At 43.8% G+C, this 12,754-nt stretch overlaps 1 protein-coding gene across 1 annotated transcript in view; it reads left to right on the top strand.

Moving 5' to 3' along the window:
• NTNG2 (netrin G2) overlaps positions 1-11,625 on the top strand; it is a 40,924-nt gene extending 29,299 nt beyond the window's left edge. The window contains exons 5-8 of the mRNA XM_029285277.1: positions 8,592-8,666; positions 10,165-10,332; positions 10,623-10,760; positions 11,402-11,625. Coding sequence (XP_029141110.1) covers positions 8,592-8,666; positions 10,165-10,332; positions 10,623-10,760; positions 11,402-11,625 — 605 coding nt within the window. The remainder of the gene's footprint in view (positions 1-8,591; positions 8,667-10,164; positions 10,333-10,622; positions 10,761-11,401) is intronic.
• The last annotated feature ends 1,129 nt before the right edge of the window (positions 11,626-12,754 follow it).

Consider the following 12,754-nt stretch of genomic DNA (forward strand, 5'->3'; position numbering starts at 1 on the left):
TTTTTTAAATGTACAGGTAGTCCTTGACCGCAAAGGAGCCCAAATTTTCTGTCGCTAAGCGAGACAGTCAAGTGAATTTTGTCCCATTTTACGTCTTTTCTTGACACGGTTGGTAAGTGAATCGCTGCCAATGTTAAGTTAGGAACACAGTCGTTAAATGAACCTGTCTTCCCCATTGACTTCGCTCGGCCCAAGGTCGCAAAAGGGGATCGCGTGATCCGGCAACAGTCATAAACACGAGCCAGTTGCCGAGCGTCTGAATGTCAATCACGTGACCGCGGGTTGTAAGTCTGAAAAACGGTCACAAATCCCTTATTTCCAGCACCGTCGTAACTTTGAACAGTCACCAAACAAACTGGGTTAAGTTGAGAGTGTTTCTCGTGCTTTTCTCCGCTCCTTTAAAAAAAAAACAGCAGCAAAGTTTTAACCGAGTTGATTTGAGGATGCATTTCCACTAACAAGGGTTTTTTTTTTTTAATTGGCTGCAGAAAATAATTTGATTGCTGGGGGAAAGGCAATGAAAGGGAAATAGATGTCTTCCATCACATTCTAAATTTTGTTTCGCTTCCAATGTGGCTTGCTGAAAAAAAGATCCGACTGACTAGGAGGCGGTGATACATTAAATCCTTAGTACCACCACATTAATTTGCAAATTACGTGGCTGGAGATTACACGGATGCGTAAGGCCCAGAGGAAAACCAATGTCGAGGCTGACAGTAACGGAGCGGTGTGAATATCTGAACGTTCCCATTGACTCAATGAAACTTTAATTTATCGGAGCTTTCAAACTAATTTGACAAATTGAGGAAGCCGTTCAATTTCTCTCCTCTCATCCGAGGCGCCCAAAGTGATTCAGGCCCATTTGGACGGGCGCCCAGGCTTATTTTGCGAGCATTTTAAGGGCTCAGTTTGAATCCCATCCCGTCTGATTTAGTCGGAATTGGATCCAATCGATCAGTTTTCCAAATCCATCTGAGACCGTTCGGATGGAACTGGGCTCAGTTAGGACGGGTAAAAGAGATTACCCAGTAAATTCAGATTTCTTTGATTAAATTCAAGACGCGATCCAAAGTTAGCAACACGGCTGTTAAATTAGTCTGGTTTCCCCAATGACTGATTGTTGGAAAGTCACAAAAGGGGGATCCTGTGACACACACACACACACACACACACCCCAGGGGACACTGCAACCATCCTAAATATGAGCCAATTGTCCAGCGGCCGAATTTTAATCACGTGATTGTGGCAGGGAGGCTGCGACGGTCGTAAGTGTGAAAAAACGGTCCTAAGTCGCTTTTTTCCGTGCCCTCGTCACTTTGAACGGTCACTAAACGAATTGTTATAAGTCAAGGACTACCTGTGGTGGATTAATAGATAGATGAATGGACTAACTTCCCAAGGCCGCAGCACCTGCTTGCATCTGTGAAGTCATTTAAGGTATTGGCATCTGATTTCTTTCCGGGTTTTTTCTCCGCCATCCTTATTTTTCTCTTGATAGCAAAGGAACAAGCCAGGCCAGTAACGAACCGTCAAATTGTCATTCTTGCAACTACAATTTCCGAAGCCACGATTAGTACCACCTATACAACGAAAAACTCTTGGGTGCCCACCACTCCCCTCCTTACAACACAGCGGCCAGGTGGGTGCTCACTGTAGTTAGTCCTACCCCTCCTAACTTGCTGAGATAGCCGTAGTTAGACCTAGCTCTGCGCTTCTCTTCCCAGCTTTGGCTTCCTGCTGCCTTGACGTACGTCGGTGACAGGTAAGGTAGGGAGATGCTCACCTCCCTGGCTTGCCTATTGTGTCTTCCCTCCTCGTAGGGGATAGATGGGGAGCCCGGGTAAAAAATCACACTGTTCACTGGCGCAGGGCTTCCCATTTGTCAGCGGGAAAGCTTGTGTGTTTGCCCAGCTAATTAATGAAGGGAAGATCATCAGTGGGACAGATCCCATTAATAACGGCCCCCACCTTTCCCTGCTGACTAGCAGGTGCACGATTCTCCGAAAAGGTCTTTATAAGCAATGGAAGAAAGATTAGATAGATAGATAGATAGATAGATAGATAGATAGATAGATAGATAGATAGATAGATAGATAGATAGATAGATAGATAGATAGATAGATAGATAGATGGATGGATGGATGGATGGATGGATGGATGGATGGATGGATGGATGGATGGATGGATAGATAGATAGAGAGATAGAGAGATATAGAGATAATATAGATGGATGGAGAGATAGAGAGAAATAGACAGATAGATCTAGAGAGAGAGAGATATATAACAGATATAGATGGATGGATAGAGAGTGAGATGGCTAGATAGATAGATAGATAGATAGATAGATAGATAGATAGATAGATAGATAGATAGATAGATAGATAGATAGATAGATAGATAGATAGATAGATAGATAGACAGACAGACAGACAGACAGACAGACAGACAGATCTAGATGATAGATAGATAGATAGATAGATAGATAGATAGATAGATAGATAGATAGATAGAGAGAGAGAGAGATAGAGAGAGAGAGAGAGAGAGAGAGAGAGAGAGAGAGAGAGAGTGGATGAGTGGATCGTGATCAGTTGGTCTTTTGATAACTGGAACTCTTGTGATTAGCCAAGGTCAAAAATGGTAGCAATTTTGAGAGCTTGCCTATCACCTGCTCACTAATTCCCAAAGGTGTCATCCAAAATAGATGGGACAAGTCTTCCCTGCTGTAATTCTTCTGAGTGATTGGGGACAAAAAAAATGTTCATCCAACTCACGCAATGACATCTGATGGTCAAATTGCTCTCCATCAGTATGTAGCATTCTGATTATTCAAAAAGGAGAGGAGAAAAGAAAGAAGAAGAAGCATAGACTTGGTTGAATACGGTATTTATAAAATCTGTTTCCCCCAGAGATGCCTTTTTCTGAAATAACACACACTAGATCAGGCTAGCAGCTGTTTTCCAAAGCTTCCGAAGGAAGGCAAAAATATAAAAACCAACACATAAATTACAGCTCAATCAATAAAATTAATCCTTAACTCTGTTTTCAACCAATCTCACCTCAACTTCGGTGGTTATAAAAACGGCCCCTGCCCATTAATCATCTGAAGTGGAATCGACTTATCTACCAGCTAAAGGAGTTACATCTTGCAAGACCCATTAAGTTGCAGGAATTGACTTCAATATTGCATGCAAATTAGTTTTGATAGATTATGTGCCATTGGGTTGATACTGTGTCTCAGTAACCACAGAGATAGATTTTCATCAGGATGATCTGTCCCTAACTGGTCCGTCACATCTTCCTCCGGCATAGCCATCACAACTTCTCTACTGCTGGTTGTCCTCTTCTTCTCCTTCCTTCCACCTAGTTCTTTCTTTCTTTCTTTCTTTCTTTCTTTCTTTCTTTCTTTCTTTCTTTCTTTCTTTCTTTCTTTCTTCTTCTTCTTCTTCTTCTTCTTCTTCTTCTTCTTCTTCTTCTTCTTCTCCTTCTCCTTCTCCTTCTCCTTCTCCTTCTCCTTCTTCTTCTTCTTCTTCTTCTTCCATCTTTCCTAGTGTCACTGCCTTCTCCAGAGGGGAGAGTCTTCATATAATGTCTGGTCATTTGTGCTTCAAACGAAAACTCTGGGCTGGTTTGTTCGATGAACCATTGGTTTGTTGTTTTGGCTGTCTTCTCAGGAGTCCTCTCCAACTTTCAAAAACCATCTGTTGTCTTCTGATCATCTTCAAAACATCACTTTTGCTTCGATGGAGTGTCTAGGACTGCATTGGCTTTTGGGGCAGCTGCAGCACACTGCTGGCTCTCATATGAGTTGATGCCTTTCACTGGGGAAGGAGTAGGGGCCCTTGAATGTGCTACTCCTGTTTGGATAAAAATGTGGCCTCTTCTATTCCAAATCTTCACAGACTTTGCTTTCTACTTTTTGTTTCCCAACCTTTATGGCTGCTGAGATGTAGCTGATCCCTTTCCTTTCCTCTCATCGATGTGATATAAAAACCATCCATAAATGTCTACGGGATTCCTGGCTTGGCAGCTCAGGGCTAAGTGAATTAATAAGGCTTTTCACTCTCTCTGTACAAGTTGAACGGGGAAAGTGTATATGCAAAAAAGCAAAATGCCTTCAGGGCAGCTTCTTTTATTGTGACTCTAATTAAGCCCTTGCCAATTTGCACTGGGCCATCTTCCTATTCTAGTTGAAAGCCCTATTAATATCTGTGTGTTGCCGTTTCCATTTATCCGTTCTTTAAAATACGGCTTAAAAGGAGGAGGAAGAAGAGGAGGAGGAGAAGGAAAAGAAGATGGAGGAGGAGATGGGAGGAGGAAGAAGGAGAGGAGGAGGAGGAGGAGGAGNAGAAGAAGAAGAAGAAGAAGAAGAAGAAGAAGAAGAAGAAGAAGAAGAAGAAGAAGAAGAAGAAGAAGAAGAAGAAGAAGAAGAAGAAGAAGAAGAAGAAGAAGAAGAAGAAGAAGAAGAAGAAGAAGAAGAAGAAACAACTATATTGGCAGTGCTTGAGGAAAGCAAGATTAAGAAAAGTTGTTGGAAAATAGATATTTTTGTCAATAGATTAGGATGGTTGAATCAGAGGAAGCTTCTTGGACACTTTCATGGAAGTCTCTGCTGGGCATGGACAATCCAGAACTAGGTTGTTCTCAAGGAACAAGAAGGATGCTCCTCTTGAAGACAACTCATGCATTTTTGCAGAATACGGTTGTGCCAATCCTTCATGGTTCATATTTGTGACTTGCTAAGTCAAATCAATTCGATTCCAACTTAGATTTTGTTTGCGCTTCTATTCCAGATCTGCTTTGATCAGGAGGGCCTGTTCCTCATGGGCCTCACACCCTATGGGGACCACAACATTTCAGGTGATTAGTGCTAAGTACACCTGGAGACCAACCAGGTCAAGAACAGCCCCCCCAACATCTGCTAAACCCTACATCTGCTCCCATCCCTGGAAATGATGGACATCTTAGGATTTGCTGAAACTCAAAGCAATTCCTTTCCAAGCCCAATTCTCCATGAATCTCTTTAGGAAGATCAGTTGAGGAGAAACGGATGGGATGCTAAGAATTCCAGCAACTCAACCATTTCCGAACTCGAGGTTTCTTGATTACTTTCTCAAGAATCTTTCTTTCTAAAGTGTCAGGTCTCTTCACAGTTGCTTATTTATACAACGGCTTCTCTTAAAAGAATAGCATCTTTTTTTTCTCTGGATGTTTGTTGGGAACCACGCTTTGAAATGCACACCTACGCAATTCTGTTTCTATTTTCTTTTTCATGGAAAGCAGTTACGGCGGCCACTTTTTCTTTGGCATGAGTAGAAGTTGGAGAAGAATGGAGGTCATCCTCACAGGTGGAAAAATGCCGCTTGCACTGAAGTCAAGCAGAGACTTCATTAGCTTAAAAAATAGGCTATGTAAGTCCTGAGTTAATACCAAGAACATGGTTAAGGGGCGCAGTCACTTTACCGTAATTGAATTTTTGTGTTGTCTTTGTAAGAAATGACCAGTTCTTCTGGGGTGACCTTCTTGGAAGATACCTTCACCCTAGCCAAGACTGACGTGGACCCAGAAGGTAAGAAACACCTGCTACGGCCAACTTTAGCTTCCTGTAGGAACCATATCTAGTAGCGAAATAACTCCATTCTCTTTTCCTCTTGCTATCGTTCATACTCCTTGCTTTGTGCTTTGTGCTCTAGGGTGTGTTGATGTGAGCTGAGATGGCTAGAGGGAGCTTCAGAAGTAGTGGTAGACCCCAAAGATGGTGCTAAGAAGCGATGAAATTGTCCTTGGTTCAACTGCTTGGATGTTTTGAGAAGACATGGGAAAGGATGCTTCCTCCATCACAATGTTTCCCACAAAGGAAAACAAAGTGATGTGTAGCCCAGGAGCTGTTTAGCATTTGGATTGAGTCTCTTTGTGCAGTGTTTGTGTCATGCTGATAGACACGGCTTCCATGATAACAAGGGGACCTTGAATGCCTTGGGGAATGTCAAATTGTCTGCATGCATTAGGAAACGGGTTTGGTCTGGATGGGGATCAGCATGGCACCAGTTTAAATGAAACTGTACAATGGTGTTGAAGTGCTTGGTTCAGGGGGTCTCCAAACTTGACAACTTTTAAGACTTGTGGACTTCAACTCCCAGAATTCCTCAGTCAGCCAGTTGTAAGTCACTTTTTTTCAGCGCCACTGTAACGTCAAATAGTCATTGAACGAATGATATGCAAGTCAAAAACTACCTGTATTCAGGTATAGCTACCAGATTGGGGTTGCAAATGTCCAGTAGGGGGCAGCAGGGAAATATAAAACGCTGCCCTCTAGCAGTTGGTAGGAGTTGCGCAGGCCAGATGGGACTGTCTTCATTAAACTAAACACATCTATATTTAGCCTTGTTCTAACCTATCGCTCCCGTGTTTTCAACTCATGAGTGATGGAGAAGAGGGAAAAGGAGAAACATGGCTGCAACTCAGCCAGGTGTTCAAATTGCAGGCAAATATGCTTTATTTAGAAGCAATTTCACAAGGAGCCGTCTCAGAACATGCTCGGAGCGATCCAAGGGCAGACGTAATTGAGTACCTTGGCATCCTGGTTTGACACACTCAAACCTAATTAGACGATCCTTTACATTTTTAACCTGCTTTCTTCTCCTGCATGGAGCTGTTTCCCAAATCCCCTGGGATAGGCAGGTGGGTGGGTGGGTGGGTGGTTAAGATAACGGCAGTCAGGGTCCCCGCATTGTGGGAAAAAATGATCCTCTTCGAAGACCACCTGCAGAGCGAGGCTGCCTCCTCACCACCCTACTTTTAAATGAAATGCTAAATCAACGGAAACCTTTTTAAAACTGATAAGTTTTCAGCCATGGTAAGGGAGAATCCTAAAGCATCTCAAGTGAGAAACCTGCAGGGTGATAAGATGGCTGATCTGTAGAGTAGAGTAGAGTAGAGTAGAGTAGAGTAGAGTAGAGTAGAGTAGAGTAGAGTAGAACAGAAAATAGAATAGAATAGAAAATAGACTAGAGTAGAATAGAATAGAACAGAAAATAGAGTAGAGTAGAGTAGAACAGAAAATAGAATAGAAAATAGAGTAGAGTAGAATAGAACAGAAAATAGAGTAGAGTAGAGTAGAGTAGAGTAGAGAACAGAATATGGAATAGAATAGAATAGAAAATAGAACAGAATAGAACAGAAAATAGAGTAGAGTAGAGTAGAACAGAAAATAGAATAGAATAGAAAATAGAATAGAACAGAACAGAAAATAGAATAGAATAGAAAATAGACTAGAGTAGAATAGAATAGAACAGAAAATAGAGTAGAGTAGAGTAGAGTAGAGTAGAGTAGAGAACAGAATATGGAATAGAATAGAATTCCTTTAACCCTGGCCAAAAAAAGCCGGTAAAATCCGGCGTGAGCCACTTCACAACTGCTTTGTTTAGCAACCAAAATTCTGATCCCAACGGTGACGATCAACCGAGGATTAGCTGGATCCGGTTTTCCGTCCCTCTCCCAGTCTATTCAGCCCAGTTTTGAGGGTTCAAGAGTCCCGCCGTATCCCACTTGCTTTCCTCAGCCTGCGAGGAGAGCTAGGCGTCCCTTTCTTTACCAGCTGCCAAGAGAGTTGCTCTTTCCACCGCACAATTCTGTTTTTCCACCCACGCTCTGGTACCTGCTGCTGACCCTCAGCTGGGGCGCATGGTTTACGTGCTGTCTCATTCAGAGGCTTCAGAACAGGACCGCTGGCGGTGAGTCTCTGGGCAGGAGAAAAAAAAGCTGTCAAGCCCAGATCACTGGGTGATCAGAAAAGGATGCTGACGCAGAGATTGGCAGGGACGGTACCCTGGGCAGTGGTGTCCAAGGAGTTACGCTCCTTTCTTCTTCCCTCCTACGAATTGTATCTTGCAGCACACACCTGTTCTAAGCTTGCCAGGCAGCAGACAGCTCTTGAACCCGCCTCCCAGCTGCCTGATGTTTTCATTCCTTCTGATCTAAGAGGCAACTTGAAAGGAGGACGGGAGTTGCAAGGCATTTTGATTGTCCAAAAGGAGAGGCAGGTGCCCCTGGATGGCTTGGTGGGGTTTCTCAGCCAGGAAGGGGAGGGTGGGCACAGGAGCCAGAAAGCTGGCAGCCCTGCCAACATCTCCATCTGCTCAAATTTTCAACTTCCAAGGATCTCGAGGAGGTTCAGTCAATGTCACGCTTGCCATCTAGGTGGTTGTAAAATCTCGACTCCCGTTTTGAGATGGTCCAAGTAACGGGGATTTAGTTACACACAATTCTGGCCTGCTGAGTGGATGGGTGGGAGGGAGGGAGGGAGGGAAGGAAGGAAGGAAGGAAGGAAGGAAGGAAGGAAGGAAGGAAGGAAGGAAGGAAGGACAGCCTTTTATCTATTCGTTTAGCGCAATGATTTTTATACAGCCATTCTTAAAAGATTCCTAGCCAGGAGCAGACAAGAGAGATGTCCCCCCCCAAAAAAAATTAGAAAAAAAAAATTAAAAGGAGGAACCCCAATTTGACAATAGCTTGTGTTTGTGGACAAGGGAAGGGAACGAGAGAGAGAGAAAAAAAAGATTTGTTTTGTTTTGTTTTTAAACATTATTCTCAAGTTTTGCCCGAGACTTCCAGAGTCATTGAGATCAAACCTGAATCTGATGTCCGGGTCCCTCTTGAAACGTTTCAAGGTAAGACGAGGATAAACGGGGCAGCGAATTGGTTGAAATGGAAAACCTGTGAAGCATCCAGAGAAGATGGAGCCACAAGGTCTCCTTCACCGATTATTATTATTATGTATTATTATAAGTAATAAAGTCTGACATCGGTGGTGGAGTTCACTGGGGCTCCATTTCTTGTATGTAGTAAATCAGCACATCCTGCCTTAACGTGTCACGTGTTTCCCTGAAAGTCTGAGACCGTGAAGCTCTTGAGGATTTATCCTCTCAACTTATTTAGAGATTGGGGGGAACCTGGTTTAATTGTTGTTTGGTCGTTCACTCTTACCCCAACTAAGGGAACAGAATTCAGTCTAAACCTTAGAATTATGTTGTGTCAAGAATTTGATTTCATTCTTGCATGTAATGAACTAGCACATCCTGCCTTAACGTGTTACGTGTTCCCTGAAAGTCTGAGTGAATTTATCCTCTCAACTCATTTTGAGTTTTGGGGAGCCTGGTTTAATACTTCTTTGGTTGTTCTCTCTTACCCCAACTAAGGGGAGAGAATTCAGTCTCAACCTTAGAATTATGTTGCGTTGGGAGGTCACGTCAAGGATTTTCTTTTAAGATAATGAGCCTTCACACTTTCAGCTGCCTTGTCTGGTGAATGTTTCGATGGCAAAGCTCTTCTTCTAAACTAAGCAAGGTCGCCTCTGAACCTCGGCAAAAAAGGGCCGTCTCACACTGGCCAGGCAACATTGTGGGGAGGGGGACGGAGTTGCAAAGATGACACCATACAGCGGAATGAGAAGAACCTAGAGTCTCTTCAAGGAGATTCTTAGGTTATTGACCATCTTAGGGCTTCCTGTGTAGACCATCGAGAAGTCCTCTTTGAATCTGTCACTACAAAACATTGCATGGTTTAAACTTAGCATCGTGGAGAGGACACCTCACCCTGTCTGCTGACACCAGCCTTTGCACCTGGATAGAAGGTCATTGTGATTGAGATGGTCCACCTACTCAAGCCAACTTGGCCCTCTTTGTTGTTCTAGAAGCATTGTCCCATTGCAGTCTGAGTGTCCTCCCATTTTAGCTCACTTTCTCACCTAAAAAAGCCCCACAGGTGGTCGTTTCAACATAGTCTTCCTCAAGTCGAAGCTGATAGGACCCTTTCACTTAATAGAAGCTGCAAACTTCAGGCTAATAGGACCCTTCTTTTTAGAGAAGCCGCAAACCGTGGGGAGAGAAAAAAGCACACACACGGTCTTCTGGTTGCATGTTCCCTCAAATGTTTCCCAGATGTGTCTTCTCCTTCTGCCTTGCTTCTTTGTCTTTCCGTAAGGTTCTCCACAAAGTTGTGGGTGAAAGAAAATCCACCCAACTGAATGCAAAGCTGGGCGTCTCTACCGCTCACTTTTAGAAGCTGTTTGTTCTCTCAACTAGCTTTCATACCACCTGATGATTAAGACAACGCTCATTCTTTTCTTTTCTTTTTTTCTTTTCTCCTCCCTGCGGCCTGGCCTTGCAGACTGTGAATGTTACGGGCATTCCAACCGGTGCAGCTTCATCGATTTCCTGAATTTAGTGACCTGCATTAGTTGTAAGCATAACACGCGGGGACAGCACTGCCAGTATTGTCGGCTTGGCTACTTCCGAAATAGCTCCGCGGAGCTGGACGATGAGAATGTTTGTGTAGGTGAGTAGGAACAGAAATGTTGGGCTCAGCTGTGCTCATAAATCAAGGACTCAGCTGTCTATCCAGGATCACTCCTCCTCCTCACTAGTAGTTGGGGGGACTTCACACCCCAACACCTTAAGGGAGATGTAGGATGGAGGTTACACATCATCCAAAAGTTAAGAAGAGGTCCATACACACTAGATCTCCAGAGATGCTCTCAGTCTCGTCTTCATAAGAATTAGGGATGACTTTCTGGGGTTTTTTTTCCCACCGCAGATCTGACTTTACTGGTCTGTTGTTTCTCCCAGATTGCAACTGCAACCGAATTGGCTCACTGGCTAACCGTTGTAATGAGACCGGCTATTGCGAATGCAAAGGTGGTGGCGTGACGGGGCCGAAATGTGACGATTGTCTGCCCGGCTACTATTGGAGGCAAGGTTGCTTACGTAAGTATGATCCTTTTTCTGAATGAATGTGTTGCAGTTGATTTGCAGACCTGAACCCCAGCTGATTCAACCAGAGAGTTCCTCAACTTTTGGTGGCTTTAAGAAATGTGGACTTCCTAGCCAGCAGGCTTTACGACGAGTGGAATTCTGGGAGTTGAAGTCCATGCATTTTCAAGCAAGCTGGCTAGGGAATTCTGGGAGTTGGCGTTCACATGTGGTAAAGCAAGCTGGCTGGGGAATTCTCCAGCATGACGAGTGGAGAATCCACCAACGGGGTTTTGCTTGTCTTCTGCCCATAATGCTGAGAAAAGGCGTTCAGGTAAGACAACGCCCCTTCTGGGACTTCAAGTCCATGCACCTTAAAGCAAGTTGGCTGGGGAATTCTGGGAATTGAAGTCCACTCATCTTAAAGTCATCAAGGTTGAGTAATGCTGCCTTCCACCTCATCCAGACCTGCCTCTCATTCCTGACTCAACCTGCTCAGTCCTGCAAATCTAACTGCCCTTTTCAGAACCCCTCAATCCTCACTTGCAAAAGCTTTATTGTCCATCCCTTTGAGTTTTAATTTGGGGGAGCAGCCCCCAACCTCCCCCCCAGCTTCTGAATCCTAGCACTTCCAATGCCCCCCCTTTTCTCTGCAGCCAACATCTGCGATGACGAGCTCCTGATTTGCCAAAACGGAGGCACATGTTACGAGAACCAGCGCTGTCTCTGCCCGCCAGGAACCAAGGGCGTCCTGTGTGAACAAACTAAATGTGAAAGGGAAGATACGGAGTGCGACTCCGTCTCCGGGACGTATCTCAGCCTTTCGGCCTTTGTGGCCAGCGCGGTTGGCCTACACATGCAGCAACTGTTGGACCTCTGAAGGACAAGGGGGGGAAAGTGCTCCGTCAAAATCCCACGGGAAGCCTCGAGCGGAAGCGAGAAAGGACGGGACCGCTTGAAAACGTTGCGAGTGCAGAAGAAACATCACCCAGCGGAGCTGGTGTCTTCTTGGGCCTTATTAGTCAAGAGTTGAAGGATTCAAAAGAAGTTCCTGCTCCTCACCGAGGTCTTTGGTTGGACGTAGTTGAAGGAACATAGATACCTTTTATGGTGTCCACCCAACCAGGAAAGGACATCTCAACAGGACTTTTTTGGGGGGAATGCAAATTGTTTGCAATTTTCCAACTATCTTCATGAGGGGAAAATTGTCCAGAGCTCTCCTTTGCACAGGGGTAGCTTCCAAAAAGGGATGGGATGGGGGCGGATTGCCCTCAGTTATCTTGCGTTTATGTTGCGCTGCTTCTTCCCTTCCAAATCTCTTCTTTCTTCCAGCCCAATTTTTTAGGAAGACGTAGCTGAGCGAAACGGAGGCTGGAAAGTACAAAATTGGAAAAGAAGGAACGTTATGGGACCTTTTTCCTCTTGTGCAGTTAGGCCTCAAAAGATAACGTGGCCTCTCAAAAAAATAATAATAATCAAATTGCTGAATTTATTAAGTTTTCTTTTCTTTTGGACTCATTTTCCTTTTTTTACTCTTTTGGTTAAGAGTCTTCGGCTTTCAACACTGGTTTTTTATTACGCAAAAAAAAAAATATCATGTTCCTCCGGGCTTTGCCGAATCGATTACGGTTCAATTCGTTTCTTTCTTTTTCTTTTTTTTGGGTAGAGAATTATATTTGTTGGAATTATAAATGTTCTAAAGAAGAGTGGGGAAGGGGAGATTTAAAAAACAAAACAAAAAAACAATCAGGTGAACTACTACAGCCTTTAGAGAAAAAAAAAAAAATTTTACCTGAAATATTATGGTGTTATAATCCATTACATAAAAGCAACTTATTAATTGCTGTTAGGTCTCGGATTATTATTATTTTTTCCTTCTTCCCAGCTTTGCAGATTTAACTCGTTCGTTGGTGGGCATGCCTCCAAAAAGATTGGGATAAAGGACGAATGATGGCCACTTTGCATTTCCTGATGCCAAAGATGGATTGGCTAAGAGTTTGCACAGTGCT

The sequence above is a fragment of the Protobothrops mucrosquamatus genome, unplaced genomic scaffold (assembly GCF_001527695.2).
Source record: "Protobothrops mucrosquamatus isolate PMUCROS unplaced genomic scaffold, P.Mucros_1.0 scaffold1463, whole genome shotgun sequence".
In the NCBI taxonomy this organism is placed as follows: Eukaryota; Metazoa; Chordata; class Lepidosauria; order Squamata; family Viperidae; genus Protobothrops; species Protobothrops mucrosquamatus.